This window comes from Panthera pardus, unplaced genomic scaffold (genome assembly GCF_024362965.1).
Source record: "Panthera pardus isolate Hobbes unplaced genomic scaffold, ASM2436296v1 HiC_scaffold_5, whole genome shotgun sequence".
NCBI classification, from domain to species: domain Eukaryota; kingdom Metazoa; phylum Chordata; class Mammalia; order Carnivora; family Felidae; genus Panthera; species Panthera pardus.
In genome coordinates this window covers 17,753,695-17,774,067 of record NW_026526980.1, presented here as the reverse complement: position 1 = coordinate 17,774,067, position 20,373 = coordinate 17,753,695, and the positions used below count along the sequence as shown (strand labels likewise).

Sequence of the window (20,373 nt, the reverse complement as noted above, 5' to 3'; positions counted from 1 at the left end):
TCTCTCTCTGCCTCTCAAAAATAAAGAAACGTAATAATTAAAAAAAATTAAAATAAATAAAATAAAAATGAAATCAGTGGGGGAAAGGACAGGTCATTCTATAAGGATTCAAGACAATCAGCTACTCATTGAAAACACTTAACTTACATCCTTAACTCACACCATTCACCAAGATAAATTCTAGGTGAATTAATATAAAAATATAGGACAATGCATTTACAGGTGTTCCTTTTCCAAAAAGATAGACACAGCATGTGAAAACTGCAAAGGAAAAGCCTGGTAAATTTGACTATATCAGATATCAAAGTGTTTGACAAAAGCAGCTTTATTCACAATTGCCAAAACTTGGAAGCAACTGAGATGTCCTTCCACAGATAACTGGACCACAGGTAAATGGCCTGTGATGGGTCCAGACGATGGAACATTATTCAGCACTAAAAAGCCATGAAGAGACAGAGAGGGACCTTAAGTGCATATTGCTAAGTGAGAGAAGCCAGCCTGAGAAGGCTATGTATTATGTGATTCCAACTATATGACATTCTGGAAAAGGCAAGCCTGTGGACACTATAAACAGATCAGTGTTTGCCAGGGGTTCAGGGAGGCAGGGAGGGAGGGATAAAAAGGTGGACCACAGGGGATTCTTAAGGCTATGAAACGATTCGGCACAGTAATGGTGGTTACCTGTCAGTATACATTTATCAAAGCCCATAGAATGTGCAACACAAAGAGTGAACCCTAATGTAAACTCAGGATTTAGTTAATAATAATGGATCAGTATTGGCTCATCAATTATAACAAATGTACCACACGAATGCAAGATGTTAATCATACGGGAGATTGTGGCGGTGGTGACTGGGGACACATGGGAACTCTCCATAATTTCCCCTCACTTTTTCTGTGACCCTAAACCTGCTCTAAAAAGTAAAGTCTATTAATTTAAAAAAACAAAAAGGTGTTTGGTACATGGGAAAAGACAGAGCAGTAAACTCTTGGGTAGTCTACGTGACAGACAGGATTAGTATCTAGAATACATAAAGAATTCCTACCAACTGATAAGAGAAAATACTTTTTTTTAAAGAAAAAATTGACAAAGGATACAGACAGGCGCTATATAGACAGAGATAGGCATGGTCAATAAACGTGTGAAACACGCCCAAGCTCACTAGTATGAGGGAAATATAAAATTTACAACAATGTTGAGGTGTCATTCTGCATCATGCGATGGGCAGTTTTTCATGTTTTGGAATCTCCAGTGTTGGTGAAAGTTTAGGTAAGTACCCCTAGACAGCTGGCAGAAACACATGATGGGGCTACCATACAGGAGAGCAATTTTCTGACATTGACTCAAATTTAAAATGCATATACTTTATGACCCAGCAACTCTTATTATTCCATCTGGAGTACTTGCTTGCATCCCCAAAAAGATTTGTAGAAAGGTGTTCATCGCAGTATTTCTTGTAGAGCCGAAAACGGGACAAGACCTAGTACCATCCATTGATTGGGTAGATAAAACAATTCCTTCGTTATTCCTTCGTTATTAAGGAATTGTATGCGTTGGCTCCGAAGAATAAGCTATATCAGTTACGTACGTCTTGGCAAGTTCACCCAGAATTGTGTCAAGTGACGAAAAAGAAGATATCCATATGGCTCACCGTTCGCCTCCTTTCAACAGACTGGGCCAAGGCAGAGAGGACCAGAGAGGGTGCTGTTGAATGGGTGGGATAGCCCAGGTCAGTTCTGCGCCACCTGCCAGGGCACAACTGAGGATGTGGTCTAGGATGTACTCGGGCCTGGCAGAGACAGCCTGGGGGAGGATGGACTTTTAGGAGGCTCCTGAGGAGGCCTCAGCACCTGTCGTGGTGCCTGGATTTCCTCCCTGGGATTTCCTGACTCAAGGGCTCCCCACCAGCTCTAATCTGCAGTCAGAGAATAGCGAGAAGTGTCTATGAGGGGCTGACCCAGGCTCAGAGACGCAGACAACCACAGAGTCCTTGGTCTCCTTTGGGCCTGGGGTCCAGTGACTGGCGTCAGGCACGAGGTGTGCTGGAGCCTACTGGTGCCAACTGGGCACACCTCTCCTCTGCTCTGCCTTCCGTGACCTCACATTGGTCGCTTGGCATTGGCCGTAGTTGCACCGTGGAACCTGACAGACGCTACAAATCAGGGCTTTTCTTTTGCCTCTGGAGAATCAGTTGTTAACCATTTATCTTCACCCTGTGGGAACACAGGATGGCTTCCTCCCTCCATTCCCCACCCTGGGTTCCAGGACACAGAACCCCACTCCCTCTTCTGCCTTTGCTGAACCTCCATCTCTCCACTCCTTATCTCCATCTTTTCTCTGGCCTCCTCTTCAAGAAGAGGGGAGAGGGTGGAGAGCCTTGGAGTTGAGGGCATTTGGATATGGGCACCAGTCACAACTATGCCATTGACTCCCTCTGTGACCTTGGACAGACTTTCCCACTCCGGGCTTCTATTTTCTCCCCTGTGGAATGGAATAATCATATTCAGGGCTACCACATACGGCCTTGTAGGCATGGTTCTGCTTCAACTCTGCTTCAACATAGACTGTATTGGGAATGGGGCCCTATGGAGATGTGCAGTGGGCAACCTGAACAACGGTACATAGTCCTGATCAAGGTACTTCATGATACTTCAGAGGGTTGTTATGAAAATTAAGAAGTAATCATACAGAGTGCTTGGCACATAGCAGGTGCACAAACATGGGTGTTTTCCTTTCTTCTTGTTATCTACCCCTCCCCTTCTCATTAATAGTGTATCACTCTATCTTTTTTTTTTAATTTTTTTTTAATGTTTATTTATTTTTGAGACAGAGAGAGACAGAGCATGAACGGGGGAGGGTCAGAGAGAGAGGGAGACACAGAATCCGAAGCAGGCTCCAGGCTCTGAGCTGTCAGCACAGAACCCGATGCGGGGCTCGAACTCACGGACCGTGAGATCATGACCTGAGCCGAAGTCGGACGCTTAACCGACCGAGCCACCCAGGCGCCCCGGTATCACTCTATCTTAAGGTTAGGTTCCTAAGGGCTCCAGATGCCACAGTCCACACAGAGAAAGGTCCCCAGATTTATAATAATCCTGGTGACTATAATGATTACATGCCACTGAGCACAGACTTGAGGCTGCCTTGCCTCACTTCACTTACTCTTTGCCTTACGTGTCACAATCCTCGTCTTCGGATTCAAGGACTTGAAGCTCAGAGAGTGAGGCTTTGCCCCGTGCTACGTGATGAAAACGTGGTGGAAGAGGATTCCCACTCAGATCCGCTGGAATCCAAGTTCTTCCAGCCAGTGGGCTCAAAGATTTTTGACCATGAGCCGCAGAAAAACATTTCATGTTTCAGTCACTGTGCCCATGTACACATGCATAGAACTGAAAAGTTCTCCAAAACAATATTCATTCCTGCTACGTTTGACGTATCAGATATTTCTATTCCGTTCCATTCTGTTCCATTCTTCTTCTTCTTTTTTTTTTTTAATGTGGCAGTCAACAGTGGCAATCATTGAAGGTGATTTCATGACCCACTAATCTAGCGAATCAGCACCTGCAGTTTGAAAAATACCCTCTAGGCTGCTTCTCCCAAATGACCTCCTAACGCAGGAATCAGCAAACTATAGCCCACGGGTTAAAATCTGGCTCGGTGCCTGTTTTTGTAAAGTTTTATTGGTACACAGCCATACTCATCCATTCATACGTTTATTGTCTCTGACTCTTTTGTGCTACGACAGTAGAGAAGTAGTTACAACAGAGACTACGTGGACCACAGAGCCTGAAATATCTACTTACCTGGTACTTACCGGAAAAGGTTCGGGGCTCCCGGGTGGCTCAGGCGGTTAAGCATCTGACTCTTAGTTCCGGCTCAGGTCACGATCTCACGGTTTCGTGAGTTCAAGCCCCGAGTCAGGCTCCCAGACAACAGCTTGGGATTCTCTCTCTCCCTCTCTCTCTCTCTCTGCCCGCCCCCCACTCATGATGTCTCTGTCTCTCACAATAAATAAGTAAACTTAAAAAAAAGACAAAGAAAAAGTCTGCCCATCTGTGCAGATTTGACCCTGTGTCTCCTTTGTTTAATTTCTCCACGCCTTCCCTGTACCTTTTTGCTCAGACTCAAGCTCCTTGGCTGGCTTAGAAAACACCACCCTCTGGCTTCCCCGCTCTGGTCCTACCAACGGCCCTTCCCCTTCCGTGCCAGTCCCCCAGCACTGACAGGCCCACAGGACAAAGGTGGACAGAGCTCCACCTTGCTTCCTGACCTCTTGTTCTGCTCCCCCCACAGGCCTCCTGGGAATGGTCGCCCACATGATGTACACACAGGTGTTCCAGGTCACCGTGAGCCTCGGCCCTGAAGACTGGAGACCCCACTCCTGGGACTACGGATGGTCCTTCTGGTAAGTGGCCTTTGACCTTCAGACACCAGAGCCCCCACGCATGCTGGGCCTTCGGCAGCTCGGCCCAGGCGAGGGAGGAAGGGCAGAAGAAGGCAAAGGTAACCCAGAGTGCACAGGGACTTTGAGACTCTAGCTCTGGGGTTGGCAAACTATGGCCCATCCACTACCTGCTTTTATGCAGCCCTCAACTTAAGGAAGGTTTTTACATATTCAGATGCTTGAAATCAATCAAAAGAAGAATAACATCTTGTGATGTGTGGAAATAATGTGCACGTTAAATTTCAGTGTCCATAAATAAAGTTTTATTGGGACAGAGCCACTGTCATTATTCACGCGTTGTCTTGTGGCTGCTTTCACGCTACAATGGCAGAGCTGGGCGGTTGCAGGCGACACTCAGTGGCCCACGAAGCCTAAAATGTCCACCGCCCGGCCCTTTACAGAGTAAAGCTTCCGACCCCTGCCACACAGGCTGTTCTGGAAGGTGGAGGTGGAAGCTGACGAGTTGGGGGCGGCGGGGGTGGGGGGCCTGGGAGGTCTGATAAGTTTTGTATGCAAGAGCAAGACAGAATCAGTAGACTCCCGAGCCAAGTAAACAAGGGGTGTGTGTTAGTTCCGGTGACCCAGAAGTCCAGTTGGGTCAGCTGGGGGGCCTCGGGTCACGACGGAAAAATCCGTCGTGACCCTCTGCGAATTTAACCCTGTCCCTGGGTGGGCTTTCCTCCTGGTGGTGAGAAAGCTCCCTCCTGGTGCTTCTTCCTTCACATACGGGGGAAGGGAGGGTTCCTCTTTCCCCAACGTTGATCGAAGTCCCCGGTCTCCCCCTGATGGGCCCATCAGGGGCCACGGGTCATCTTCTCTCTCCCGAATCATCACCACCGCTGAGGGAGGGCCAGGAGCGTATTGGCTCCGCTTGCCCCCGCTTACCTCTCGGGCGAGGAATGAGCCCAAAATTCTCCGGTGGTGAATGACCGGGATGGGTGCTGGGTGAGCATCTGCCCCAGGCACAGCTGGGTCCAGGTGCTCAGGTGATTTATCAGGAGCTCTCCCCGCCCCCTTGCCTGTCTCTCTTCCCTTTGTCCTTTGTCTTGTCTTCATTCACAAGCAGCCTTCCCTAAGCAAAGATGGTCACCATGCCCAGCTCTAGGCTTCCATTTTACAAACGTAGCAATACCAGCAGAGAGATGAGGCTTCTTTCCCATATTTCCCGCCAAAATCCTGGTTATGGCTGTCATTGGATTAGCTTAAGTCGTGTGCCCATCCCGTGACCAATGATTTCGACCCTGATTGGTCTGGCCTGAGTCACAAGGTCCAGGCGGCGGGATTGGCCCCACCCAATCCCTTGGACAGAGACAGGAGGAGGAGCCTCCCCAGTGGAAAATTAGGGGTGAGGCGGGGTTATCAGAAGGAGGAAAGACAACGACCTCAGTTGTCCATTACACGAGGTATGCAGGCCTGCCTCTGGTGGCCGGGAACCACTTATCCACTCAGTCACTTTACATGCATTTACCGATTGCTTACTCGGGGACAGCCGCTCTCCTAAGTGCTGGGGGTACAGCGGTGGTGAAGACAGCGTGGTGACAGGTGAATGAGACAAGGAAACAAGCTGTAATATGGATATGGGGGTGGCTCACAGACTGCTGTGGGAGCACAGAGGAGGGGTTGCTGACCCAGCTTCGGGCAGGGAGGGTCCTCTGGGGAGAATGTGATCGGGCAAAATGTGGAGAAGGGAATAAGACAATGTGCTGGGCAGAGGGGACAGGAGGTACAGAGACTTTGGAGGATCCTCAGAATGGAGTAGGAGTAGGAGTAGAGCTTCAAGTAAGAAGGACCCCCTTCCAGACCACTGGGGACTCTTGCTAATTTCACCCCTTCCCACCCTCTGTTTGGTTTCTGCTTTGCAAAGGCACGTGTCTTAAAGGGACCTTGACCCTCCCAACACCATCGTTGATCCCTGTTAAGTGGAAGGCTCGCGGGGAAACCAGCTAAGGCTCTGGTGCCCCCTGTTGCCCTACACTTCCCTCCTCCTAGCAGCTGTCGCCTGAGCTCTTGACCTTGGTCGGTGGTCACCTGAGCTAGAGAAGGGGGCAAAGGAAAGGAATGAACATTCTTGGGTGTGAGCACGTGTGTGACCACCTGTGCCACGTATCGAGGCCTGGTATGTCACCATCGCAACGGCGCGGTGCGGTGGAAGTTTTGTGGAGAGGAAACTGAGGCACAGGCAACCTAAGTAACCCGCCCAAGCTCTCTCTGGCCGCTGAGCGGCAGGGCTGGGATCTGAACCCGGGCAGTGTGGCCTCAGAGCCCACACTCCTAACCTCTGTATTCTGCCTCTGCGAGAACGGGGTGATACGTAGACACTTTTTGTGGATGTGCGTGGCACGCTGTTTGACACGGGAAGTGCTCTCAAACACCAGCCCTTCTGATGTTACCGATTTCCATATGAAATTTAACACACACAACCCCCCCCCCCCCCCCCGTGTTGCTCAGAAAGGTTGGGTCACGTACCCGGAGTCCCACAGCCTTAAGTAGCAATAGGATTCTAGAAGCCCCTGGCTCTCCGCCCTGGCACTCTCCGACCCCTGCCGGTGTCGGCCATGGGAAGCTTTCCTTCCCGGGAAGCCAGGCCTCCTGCCCTGTTCCTGTTCCCTTGGGGCTGGCCTCATTCTCATCTGACTTATTTAAGGCCGGGGCCCAACGTGCGGTCCCTATTAGGGCTGATCCATTTCTTCTTGTCACCAAGGCCTGCAAGATGGATCAGCCCCATTTTTCATCCCTTGCTTTTGGGGCCTCGCCAGGGCTGTGCAGCGTCATTGTGTCATTTCTCTTGTTTAATATGTGTGAGGCCGTTTGTCAAAATTCTGGCCCCAGCGCCTCCCCCATCCCCGCCCCAGGCACCAGGCAGGAGAGCAGCTTTGAGGCCAGACAGCGCCAGCCTCTGCCTCCCCGCCCAGCAGAGCGAGACAGGCCGCGGAGACTTGGGAGGTCGGGGATCAGAGATGCCCAGCTGATGTTGGGCACCGGCTTCTGGGAGGTACACGTGCCCAGGAAGGGGAAGGGTCCACGGTTGAGAGTCAGACGGCCTCGTTCACACCTTGCCGACATACACTGCTGGGCCGCTGGGGGCAGGCACTGCGGAGGGGTGGTTGAAGGGTGGCCTCTGGGCTCAGACAACTTGGGAGCATATCCCCACTTTGACCCTCACCAGCCGTGGACTCGCACCAGGTCCCTCTGCCTCCCCGTGCCTCAGTATCCTCAGCTGTAAAATGGGGAGATGGCCCGAGTCTCTTGGCAAGCAGTCTGTCAGTTTTCTGTGGATTTACAACACATCACCCTAAAATGTAGTGGCTTAAAATAAAAATGTGTTATTGTCTCTTATGGCTTAACGGGTTGACTGGGTTTAGCTGGGTATTCCTTGCTCGGCGTCTTCCATGACGCTTCGGTGGGATGCCGGCCAGGGCTGGAGTCATCTGGGGCTTGGCTGGGTGGGCGGTCCAAGCTGGCCCCTCCCAGCACTGGCTGTGGGTGCTGGCCGGGGGCTGGGGGCTCAGCTAGGCTGTCAGCAGGACCAGCTTCTCCAGGCCGGTGGCCGGGCCCCTGTGGGGAGCAAGCATTCCGAGAGATCCGAGCAGAACCTACAAGTTTATTTTGTGACCTTGCCTCAGAAGTCACACTGTCGTTTCCGCTGCGTCTGTTGGTCAAGAGCAAGTGATGGGCCAGATTCAAGGAGAAGGGGCCCACACAAAGCATGAACCCCGGGAGGTGAGGCTCCCAGCGGGGGGCATCCTTAGGGAGGGGCTGCAATGAGGACTATGTGAAATAACACGTGTGAGGTGCTTAGCACAGAGGATGTGCTCCACGCGTGTTACTATTAAAGGCAAGCAACCCAGCGTCTCAAGTGATTCATCTCTCGAGTCGATAATAATAACGCATGCCTCACAGGGTCTCCATCCGCCCTGGATGCACCGCTCACATTTGCTCCCAGGACTTTAGTGTTCTCTTAGTATCCAGCCCTGGCCGTGACTTCCTGTCACTGCCCAGCTCGCTGGTGTGGCCGTGATAGAGCTTCAGAACCCCATCCTCACCCTGAGCCCGGAGCCCCTCCAGCCCTCCCGCCTGTTTGTTTGTTTTTTTTTTTTTCCAAAAAAAACTCTCCTCTTAGCCCAGGGGCTGAACCCAGCCAGTAGACGTTTTGGGTGGCCTGCCACGATGTTCTATAAAAGTTGTATTTGCTTTTAACCGTCTAAAAAAAGGCAAACATTTTAGGCAAAAATCCAAGTTTTGGGCTTCTCTTGACCATTAGGGGCTATGTCCTTGCCTAACTGGCATTGCCACATGGCAGCCGGCGGCTGAAGCTGAGGGGTGGCTGCCCCCGTAGATGGGGCCCATGCTATCCGGTTCACCCCTGTCCCCACCACTCCTTCTCGCCTTATACTTTCCTCACTTCACCATCCAGCTGAGTCTGCGGGAATGTGTTTGTGACCCCCACGTGGAATGTCAGCGTGTCCTTTTCCTGGCGATGGCGGGGAAGGGGAAAGCTAGTCACTCTGTGCTTCTGTTTTCAATTTGATCAAAGTGAGAAAGATAGGAAAAAAGGGCCCCTCCTACCACAACACACACAGTGAAACCCCAGTCCTGAGCATTTAGTCTGCAGACTGAGGGTAGGAGAGCATCGTGGAGTTGTAGCTTTATAAGAGCTAGAAGCCCAGAGAGGTTAAGCGATTTGGCACAGGTCACACAGCAAGAGAGCAGCAAGTTGGGCCAGGTCCCAGAGAGGTGGTGCCTCTCTGTTTGCTTCTGGGACCCCATCTGTGTGAAGTGTGATGGCCTCACTGCTGCCCCCCTCCCTTCCTCCCCTTGTTCCCTTCCAGTCTCCACAACCCTGTGGAAATAGAAGGCTAGCCTCTTCCCTCTCTCTCAGGACCCTTGGCTGCCCTGCCCTCTCTGCAGGCCTTAGCTGGCATTTCAGCAGATCGATCCCTTAGGGGTGGGGGGTTCTGCTGCCATGACCGTAGAAGAACCTTGGCCCCAAAGAGCCACTGGGGAGGATGTGTTTGCTGGTGTCCCTGCTGAGAGGCTGTGTGATCAGCAGGAAGCTCTCACTCTTTCTCATGTCCCTCAAGGCAGGTGGTTCTTGCCTCCTTTTGTTTAAGACCAGGGAAGGGAAGGAGAGGTGTGGCCGCCCAAGGACGCCTGCTGGCCATGGCTGGACTGCCTGGGGCCCCAGAACCTGCCGTCATCAGCTCCTGGTCCCATCAGCTCTGGGGCACTGAGCATGGCCTGGACCGAGCATTTGGGCACAATGATTCTGTGCCCGTCTGGCCTGAAAGAGAACTAGGGCTGCCCCCCTCAGTGGTCAGTTAACAGTCTTCCCATGGAGGAGGGCCTGGGGGACACTGCAGGGTGGCATCTATGCATCTCTGAATCGGCCCCCGGCATTCCCCTGCCCCTGCCCCCCACAGCTCCCAGAGGACAGAGTGGTTGACAGTCACTCTGTCCACCCCATCACCCTCCCCTTTCCTCCCCACAGTGTCCACTCTGCTCTTGGCTCCAAAAACCAGGCCAACCACCCACGTACCTCAGGCAGCAGCCCAGGGGTGCACCAGCTCAGAATTGCAAGCTGCAAACAGCAGGAAGCGTTCCAGTCCCGAGGTTTTCAAACAGTGTCCTGCGTGAGGGCCCAGAGGGGTCTTGGGATGAGGCACGGCAGGGAGGATGAGGCTCTGAGCCCCTCACCCACATTAAAAGCAGGGCAGTATTTTTATAGCTGTTCAATCTGTGTTTGTTCATTCTGCAAATATTTATTGAGCACCTGCTATGTGCCAGGCACTGTCCTTGGTGCTGAGCATATAGCCGGGAACAAAACAAAGCTCCTGTTTTCATGAAGCTGATGTTCTGGGGCGGGAGTGGGGGAGCTACCGCTTCTGGGATGATGGAATAGACATCCTTCTCCCTATTCCTCCTGCTAAGTCCCGGCTAGCACTCCTGGAACATTATACATAAAGCAGCATAAGAGGATGCTAAAAGGTAGACACGAGACAGCAGGCTGGCCAGGGACTGAGAGCATATTGGTGAGTACTTTTTGTCTAGCGCATCCCGATCTACAAATGAAGAAGTCAGCAAGCCAGCAATGTGAAAAGGCGTGCACGCGTGCACACACACACACACACACACACACACACCATGGAGTCTGCTTTCTATAGCCAAAGACCAGGAAAGGGGCAGCCTACCAAGACAGAATGTTTAGCAATAACCGTATAGTGATACATAACAGACAAAAAAAACAACAACCCCAACAACTGTGGTTTGACCCCCACTCATGCCAAGCTTAGACTCCCCTCACCAGGCTATAAGGAGGCACCTAACTGCATGCCCCCTCACCTGCTGTGGTGGTGCCAGAGTAGGGAGCTGGGACTGTCACTTTGCTGGGAAAGTAACAAGCCCCACCCATCCCCAAGTGGCAGTGGAAATCCCACGGGGAGCCTGGACCTCACCCCCAGCAGGCAGTAACAGGACTGAACGTTTTCTCCCTAAGACTGGGAGCGCAACTCTTCCTCAACATAGTGCTGGAATTTCTTGCTAGTGCAATAAAGCACGAAAAGTAAATAAAAGGCACACAGATTGGAAAGGAAGAAATAAACCAGACTTGTTTGCAGATGACAGGATTGTCTATGTAGAAAAGTCCAAGACATCTACCAAAACATGCCTAGACCTGATGTATAGGTTCAGTAGAGTCTCAGGATATGAGACAAATAATGTAAAAACCTATTATGTTTCCATAAACCGGCATTGAACAGTTGGACAACAAAACTAAAAATACAATACCATTTGCATTCAACACAGTGAACGCTTCATCATCAATCTAACAAAACATTTGTAGGCCTTCCATGGTGAAAACCACAAAATACCAATGAAAGGAATCAGAGAAGATCCAAATAGATGGAGAGAGACAGCGTGTTTGTGGTGAAGATGTCAGTTCTCCTCGAGCTAGTATACAGTTTCATGCAATTCCTGTGAAAATCTCAGCAAGATTTCTTGTAGGTATAGGTAAGATTATTTTAAAATTTATTAGGAAAGGCAAAGGAGCTAGAATAGCTAAAATAAGTTTGAAAAAGAAGGCTAAAAGTGGAAGGCCAAAATTGGGAAGTCTTCCCAACTTCAAGACTTAATACATAGTTATGGTAGTCTAGATTGTGTGGTATTGGTGGAGGGGTAGACACACAGATCAACGGTGTGGAATAAGGAACCCAAAAATATGCCTCATTGATATTTGACAAAGATGCATTTCCGTTCCGTGGAGGGGGGAGTAGCCTTTTCAACAAATATTGCAGGAGCTACTGGACAGTCATAGGTAAAAAAACAAAACAAAACAGAACAAAAAAGCACTCGATCTAAACTCCATGCATTATCTAAAAATTAACTCAGAATGGATCATGGACCTACATATACATTGTGAAATGATGAAGTTTTTAGAAGAAAAAAATAGAAAATCTTTGAATCTAGACCTAGGCAAAGAGGTCTTAGATTTAATATCGATTGGATCAAAAACATAAAAGGAACATTTGATAAATTGGATTTCAGCAAAATTAAACACTTTTGCTCTGTGACAGACCTTGTTAAGAGGTTGAAAAGACAAGTTGCTGAGGAAGAAAAGACTTGTTAGCCTCCGCTCTGACAAAGGACTCGTAGGTAGGATCAATGAAAACACTCAAAACTCAAAAGTAAACAATAACAGCAGCAAAACAACTCGATTAAAAAGTGGGCAGGAAGACATGAACAGAGATTTTGCCAAAGAGGATAAACAGATGGCAAGTAAGCAACTGAAAAGATGTTCACCACCATTAGCCATTAGGAAAATGCAAATGGAAACCATGATGAGGTGTTACTACACATCTATCAGAATCGCTAAAATAAAAAAAAAGTGACAACATGAAATGCTGATGCAGATGTGGAGAAACTCAGCGATATCAGGGAACAAATGGTTGATACATGCAACAGGGACGACTCTCCAGAGAATCACACCGAGTAAAAAAGCCAATCCCCAAGATACATGCTGTGCAATTCCATTTATATAGCATTCTTAAAATGACAAGATTATAGAAAGGAAGAACTGATTACTGGTTGCCAGAGTTTGGGAGGGGAGTGGGTGTGGCTGTAAAATGGCCACAGGAGAGATCATTGCGGTGATGGATGGAAATATTCTGTATCTCGATTGTATCCGTGTCAATATGCTTGTTCTGTGTTTGCAAGATGTTACCATGAGGGAAACCGGGGAAAACGTACATGGATGGATCGCTCTGCATGATTTCTTACAACTGCATGTGAATCTATAATTATCTCAAAATAGAAAGTTTCATTTAAAAACAAAGAATAATAAATAATAGGGGGAAACAAAGCTACAGGGGAATTACAGGGTGTGGTGAGGGCTGAGAGGACGCTGAACAGGGGTATGTGTTAGAGAGAGACTCCTCCTCTCGTTGGGTCATCAGAGTTGGTAGTTGACCTGCTCCTAGACAAGACTAGAAATTCACTTTAAAACTAAGCTATGTAGAAGAAGGGAATGTATAAAAAGTAATTGTATAAGAACTTGGGTTGCCAATGACAGAAACCCAATTCAAATTGGCTTAGGGGAAAAAAAATCTGATAAAGGAATTTGGGCACCCATCACTGAAAAATCCAGGGATAATGGCTTCAGCTCAAGGATCTAGCTCCTTTTCGTGGCTCTGCTTTGAGGCAGCCTCATTAACAGGTTGCATAGTGGCAAGGCAGGCCCCAGCAGCTCCAGGCTCAAATCCCACCCGTGTGGTACCCCAGGAGAAAGATGAGCCCTGTTTTCCAACAGCTTGAGCAAGAGTCCTGGGATCGGGTGTCACATGCCCATCCTTGAACCAATATCTGTGGCCAGAGGGAAGTGATGCTCTCATTGGCCAGGTGTTGGCCATGTGATCACGCCTAAAGGTTGGGGGGGGGGGTGAGGCCAGCTCCATACAAACCACATGACCTGAGAAGAGGGGAGCACTGGTCCCTTAACAGAATGGATGCTGGTCAGGCAAAACTAACCTATGTATCCTTGTGGAATCCCAGAAAAAGCCTGCTTCTTCATTTGCCATCATCATGCTTTTAATTTCCACCTGTCTAAACACGTACCCCACATTGAACTAGTCTTGAGTTTCATTGCTCAGAGGAGAGAGTATCTGATTGGACCAGCTTCCCAGATGTTCAGCCCTCATCCAGTCATGTATGAACAGGGGGGCGGGGTCACCTACTGGACTCTTTGATGGACAAGGCCGTTCTAAGAGGGGGCCAAGTGGACCCCATGCCTGTCTATTACAGCTACTCAGAGTTTCTGGGAGATCAAAATTAGCTCATTATCATGAAAGAACAAGGAATCCATTAATGGTTTTGGTGATAAGGTTCAGGTGATGATAGGGGATCCTTGGGAAAAAGGCTGAATCCGCATACTTCCCCTTGCTTTTCTTCTGGATGGCCAGGGGCTGACAAAGAGGAGAGCAGTGGGTGTGGGAGATGGGCTGCACTGACCTTGAGGAATGCGTGGTGGTCACGTTGAGAGATCCAATGGGTGGCGGGCAAAAGGGGAGACGGGATGCTCTGATACAGGGCAGCAAAGCTGAACCCTTGGTTTGGAGGAAACCAGTCATCAGGGCAGAGACTGGGGAGCAGGGACCGGGAGGCCTGACCGGTAGAACCAGGCTGGTACCCACTCCTGGTCAGAAGTAGGTGGGAGACCATTTCTAGAACGGACACTGGGTCAGAGATGCAGCAGCCTGGACAGCTGGTCTCCTACCCCCGTGCCGCCCTTCCCTGCTTTCCAGTTGTTGGTAGGACAGATTCTCCAGCCCTGGCTGGCTCAGCATACACATCAGGTGTGTGTGGCCAAGAGTCCGCAGCTGTGCTTGGAGGAAGTGGAGAACAGAAAGCCACACGGGTCGTTATAACTTAATCTCTCAGGGGGAGAGTTTGGAGATGAAGTCAGATAGAAGTGGGTGGGTAGTAAGAAGGTTGAAAATAGCAATGGTAGTAATGACTGCAAGCTGTTCTTGAGTGCCCGCTGTATGCGCCAGGCACTGTTCTAAGACGTTTTGAATGGCTCATTTCCTTTAACCCTTGCAACCATGCTGTGAAGTGGTGCTGTTGATGTGTCCGTTGAAGTGATATGAGGAATAAGAGGCAGAGGGGTTAAGCATCTTGCCCAAAGCATGCATGAACAGAGGTAATTTAACCCCCATGGAACCCAGCTTTTTGGGTGTCTGCCCCCATCCCCTTTTCTATCATCAACTTCACCTAATCACGCTCTCCCTCACTCCAGCATCCCCAACCTCCTGCAGACCGGAGACTGTTCTCTACTGCCTCATGCCTCCACACCTTTGCACACTCCCTTCCCTCTTCCTGGGATGCCCTTCCCGCTGGCAAAGGCTCACTCATCCTCCAAGACCCTGTGCAACACAAGCATCATTGTGTTCTGGTGACCTTCCCGGAGGCTGGCCCCCTTGGATAGAAGGCCTCGCCCTTTTCTTGCCTCCCAGTGATGAACTCTGTCATGTCTGCATCAGTGCACAGACTGTGAGCGGGGCAGGGACCAAATCCTGTTCTGCTCTACGGCAACACCTGCTCAGGTCTGGCCCAGAGGAGGCAGCTGTGCAGGAGGAGCGCTTGTCTGGTGGGTGGGGTTTCCTGTCCCCGGCCCACCCTCACCGTGGCACCTCTCTCCTCGTCTGTTGGCAGCCTGGCGTGGGGCTCCTTTACCTGCTGCATGGCAGCCTCCGTCACCACACTCAACTCCTACACCAAGACGGTCATTGAGTTCCGGCACAAGCGCAAGGTCTTTGAGCAGGGCCACCGGGAGGAGCCAACCTTCATAGACCCTGAGGCCATCAAGTACTTCCGGGAGAGGTCAGTACACATGGGGTTGCCTCTGGCCACCATTGGGAAGCCAAAGCCTGGGGCTCAGCCTCAGTGGCCACAGGGCTCCAGTCAAAAACTGGAGTGAGTGATCTGACAGAAGCATCCCTGGGCGGTTGTGGGGTAGAAGGGACGGTCTGGGTGAGGCAGAGTTTGGACCCCATTGCGTTGGAATTTCTGGGACATTTTGATGTTTTGTTGGACATGAGGTTGCCTTGTGCTCAGAACCCAAGGAACTAAGAAGAAGAAAACTGAGTCTGAGAGTTTGCCATTTAGCCCCATGCTTCTTAGAACCAAGATAAGGGTGCACAGAGAGTGAACCCAGGTCCCCTTCTTGGGCTCTGTCACAGCATTGAGTGAAAAGAGGACCCAGCAGTGGGGTTGTTTGTTGATGGCTGCTAGAGGAGCAGTCTCCTCAAGGTCAGGGACTGACCACCAGGCATCTGATCACCCGAGTCCTCAGAGTCCAGTTGGGAATAGAGGAAGTAACAATAAATGGTGAGTGTATGAATGGATGGATGAATGGATGGATGGTTGGGTGGATGGATGGTGGGTGGGTGGATGGACGGATGGATGGATGGACGGATGGATGGGTGGGTGGATGGATGGATGGATGGATGGGTGGATGGGTTGTTGGGTGTATGTATGTTTTGTTGGGTGGGTGGGTGAGTGGATGGATGGATGGGTGGATGGGTGGATGGGTTGTTGGGTGTATGTATGTTTTGTTGGGTAGGTGGGTGGGTGGATGGATGGATGGATGGATGGGTGGATGGGTGGATGGGTGGATGGGTTGTTGGGTGTATGTATGTTTTGTTGGGTAGGTGGGTGGGTGGATGGATGGATGGATGGATGGATGGGCGGGTGGACGGGTGGGTGGGTGGGTGGATGGGTAGTTGGGTGTATGTATGTTTTGTTGGGTGGGTGGGTGAGTGGATGGATGGATGGGTGGATGGGTGGGTGGGTGGATGGATGGGTGGTTGGGTGTATGTATGTATGGTGGGTGGGTGGATGGATGGATGGATGGACAGGTGGATGGGTGGTTGGGTGTATGTATGCTTTGTTGGGTGGGTGTGTGGGTGGATGGGTGGGTGGGTGGATGGATGGGTGGTTGGGTGTATGTATGTATGGTGGGTGGGTGGGTGGATGGATGGATGGATGGATGGACAGGTGGATGGGTGGGTGGGTGGGTGGATGGATGGTTGGGTGTATGTATGGTGGGTGGGTGGATAGACGGATGGATGGATGAACGGATGGATGGGTGGGTGGATGGATGGATGGGTGGATGGGTGGATGGGTTGTTGGGTGTATGTATGTTTTGTTGGGTAGGTGGGTGGGTGGATGGATGGATGGATGGATGGACGGGTGGACGGGTGGGTGGGTGGGTGGATGGGTAGTTGGGTGTATGTATGTTTTGTTGGGTGGGTGGGTGAGTGGATGGATGGATGGGTGGATGGGTGGGTGGGTGGATGGATGGGTGGATGGGTTGTTGGGTGTATGTATGTATGGTGGGTGGGTGGATGGATGGATGGATGGACAGGTGGATGGGTGGTTGGGTGTATGTATGCTTTGTTGGGTGGGTGTGTGGGTGGATGGGTGGATGGGTGGATGGGTGGGTGGGTGGATGGATGGGTGGTTGGGTGTGTGTATGTATGGTGGGTGGGTGGGTGGATGGATGGATGGATGGATGGACAGGTGGATGGGTGGGTGGGTGGGTGGATGGGTGGTTGGGTGTATGTATGCTTTGTTGGGTGTGTGTGTGGGTGGATGGGTGGATGGGTGGGTGGGTGGATGGGTGGTTGGGTGTATGTATGTATGGTGGGTGGATGGATGGATGGATGGACGGGTGGGTGGGTGGGTGGATGGGTGGTTGGGTGTATGTATGTTTTGTTGGGTGGGTGGGTGGGTGGGTGGATGGACGGATGGGTGGGTGGACGGGTGGATGGGTAGGTGGGTGGGTGGATGGGTGGTTGGGTGTATGTATGTTTTGTTGGGTGGGTGGATGGGTGGATGGGTGGTTGGGTGTATGTATGTATGGTGGGTGGCTGGGTGGATGGATGGATGGATGGACGGACGGGTGGGTGGGTGGATGGATGGATGCATGCATGGATGGATGGATGGTGGATAATGAATGAGTGGAAGATAGGCTAACTTTCTAGTTAGCATATTTCCTGGGACCACCTCCTGAATAAACTACCTGTCAAATCCTTATCACAGGGCCTGCTTTTAGGAGAGCACACTGGATGTGTAATAATGCCTCTCAGTGGCAGGGAACTGAAGGGTTGTCCAGAGTGATGACAGAGCCTGGGGAGGAAAAGGGGGAAGGAGGCTGCGGGGCTGGGCAGCATCGAGGAGCTGGACTCTCTGCGGGGCATTAGAAGGGCTTCAAGCCTAGGAGTCGCATGTAGAGGCACACACGGACCTGTCTCTCCTGTGCCACGTGGGTGTCCCTTCTGTCCCTTGAGCACTGCAAGCTCACCCCCTTGGGGCCCTTTGCACTTGCTACGCCCTTGCTTAGAAGACTCAGCTGGCTGGGTCACTCAGGCCTCGGCTTGAATGCCGCCTGCTCAGAGAGGCCTTCCTTAATCACTCGGTCTAAATTTGCCCCACACACTCTGTTCTAGTCGCTGTTGTTTTCAGAGCACCTACACAATCTGACCTTATTCTGTTTGTCTGTTGGATAGTTTGCAGGCTGCGAGCTCCACGGCAGAAGGCCTTCGCTGTCATATTCCCCACTGTATTCCGAGCACCTACAACTAGGCCAGGCCCCCTAGTAGGTGCTTATTAAATTGGTTTTTTCTCGGGGTCGTAAACTGAATTCTTCTCTTGGGAGGCCTCAGGCCTGGCTGTGCCTCACGCTCATTCAGCTCAAGCTTTATGATCATCAGGATGCGATTTAGCTTCCCAGCACCCCCACGCCAAAGTCCCAGGTCAGGGGTCCAGTCCCGGGGCAGCTGGGGCCGGGACGGGAGTCAGACTAACCAGGCATACAGGGCCGCCTTGCCCCCGGGCGTGGACAGAGCACACTCATTAGGAAGGTGGCAGTGACTGGCGTCGCACGGGACCCCCAGTAGGAGCTCAGGAAGCGTTTATAGCAGCCATACAGCCCGATGTCTGAAAGCGCCCCATTAACACTGCACCAGCTGCCGCCTCGGCCGTGGGAGAGCCCGGGGCACCCACGGCCAGCCCTGTTTTGCTGAGACAGAAGACAGTACCCCATCAGCAAGAAGTTGCCGTTTGCCAGTGCCCTGGTTGGAACGGTCCCTAACAGCTCAGGCCCCAGCAATGTGGGGGCAGATGAATGGGACCCAGCATATGTGCAGAATATCACTTTACGCGTTCATAACTTGAACATTATGCAGAGGTTCATCAAATTTTATTTCCCTTCCTCTCTGAGGAGAGCATTTCAGCTTAGCTGGGCTGTTCTATTTTTTTTTTTTTTTGGTGCCTTCCCCACTCAGAGCTCAGAGCACATGGATAGATCTCTGCACGGGTGCAGTGGCCAGTGTCCTCAGAACTGCAGCCAGGGACAGGACGGGGGAGGTCCCGGGGGCCCACCGTGCCTTTGCTCCCTCCTCCTTGGGGCTGGGGCGGGCTGTGGAAGGAGCAAGGGGTGGAAGGAAGACTCGATCTGCGTGCAGGCATGTTCCAGTCCTGTGGCTTCGCTGCTGTGTGACTTCGGGTAAGGCACTGAGCCTGTCTGGGCCAGTGTCCTCCGACCCCAAGTGGGAGAGCCCTGAGCCGTCAGCAGCCTGGGAAGTCACACTTTGATACCCCGGGTGATGTGCTGGGTACGTTTTGTGTTTAGGCATCCATTTCGTCTGCTACTCATGTGAAACGTAAAGCTTGGTAATGATGAGTTTAGGATGATCGGCCTAGGAGACGGCATTTCAGATACTGGGAATCTAATAACCGTATGAATAACCACAGCAGACGTATGGTGCATGGCCTGTGCCAAACACTCTTCTGTCTGCTCTAGATTGTGGCCTCAGTGAATTCCACAGCCCCTGTGTGAGGTGGTAGGTACTATTGTGTCCCCATTTTATAGATGCAGAATCAAGGCACAGAGAGGTAAAGTGACTTGTCTAAGGTCACACAGCTGGTAAGTGCTAGAGCTGGGATTTGAAGCAGGCCACGGTCAGTCTCGTGAGGTGTGGCCTCTCAGGACTGGTCAGAAGCCTCTGCCTGACACTGAGGTGGGAGCTGGGTTTGCAGGGGTGAATGAGGGGAGTCTGCCGAGGGTCACAGGGTGAGAGTGGGGCTGGTGCCCTGGGAGACGGTGCAGGGTCTCCCAGGCATCCCTGCCATTCCTGTCTGGGGGAGAGGCATTTGTGGATCCCCCTTCCTCCAGGCCTCTCCTGCTGTACCCTGGACTGAGGACAATTTTAGAGGTTTTGAAATGCAGTGGGATGTGGAAGAAAGGGGTGTGTGTGTGTGTGTGTGTGTGTGTACACACGTGTGCACATGTGCACACGCATGCGGAGCAGAGCAGAGACTGGGGAGCCTCCCCCTGAGTCTGAACAGCCTCTCCTGCTCAGAGAAATGTCTGGAATTAAGCTCTCCCAGTCACCCTGCCTCCCATCCCCGAGGAGGGCATCTTAATGGGGCCTCCTGAGGGGAGGGTCGGAAGCTGTTGAACGAAAGGTAAATATTTGCAGGCCCGGCTTTCTTGAATGCTTAATGTTGAGATCTGCTTTAACGACGCGTGGAGGAGAGCCAGACCTGTTGGATTGGACTCCAGGAGGAATTCAGCTGCACTGAACAGACATCCCTCCTCCCGGGGGAAAGCCGCGGGGGTGGGAGAGAGAAAGTTCCGGGGCTTCCGGAGGGAGGACAGCTCCTGCGCCTCTGCTGGGGCCCTTCACCTTGCTCCGTGGCATGGCCCTCTCTGAACGTGTTGATTCCCTTACTGCCTCGTCCGTGCCTGCCTCCTTCCCGTGTGCATGCTGCTGCCAGAGAAAGCCGGGAATGGTCTCTCTGGTTTCCACTGGGTCCTGGCGCCTGGAACCTCAGTCCAATAAGGTATCTGACCGACCCTCTGATCACAATGCAG

General features: G+C 51.5%; 1 protein-coding gene across 5 annotated transcripts in view; it reads left to right on the top strand.

The window, feature by feature from the left end:
• GSG1L (GSG1 like) overlaps nt 1–20,373 on the top strand; it is a 208,295-nt gene that overhangs the window by 163,991 nt on the left and 23,931 nt on the right. For 4 of the 5 annotated variants that reach the window (XM_053894386.1, XM_019431914.2, XM_053894385.1 and 1 more), the window contains 2 exons: nt 4,295–4,406; nt 15,147–15,314. In XM_053894386.1, the coding sequence (XP_053750361.1) occupies nt 4,295–4,406; nt 15,147–15,314 (280 nt within the window). Of the gene's footprint in view, nt 1–4,294; nt 4,407–15,146; nt 15,315–18,004; nt 18,094–20,373 lie in introns of all 5 variants that reach the window. The other variant, XM_019431915.2, reaches the window with a different exon arrangement.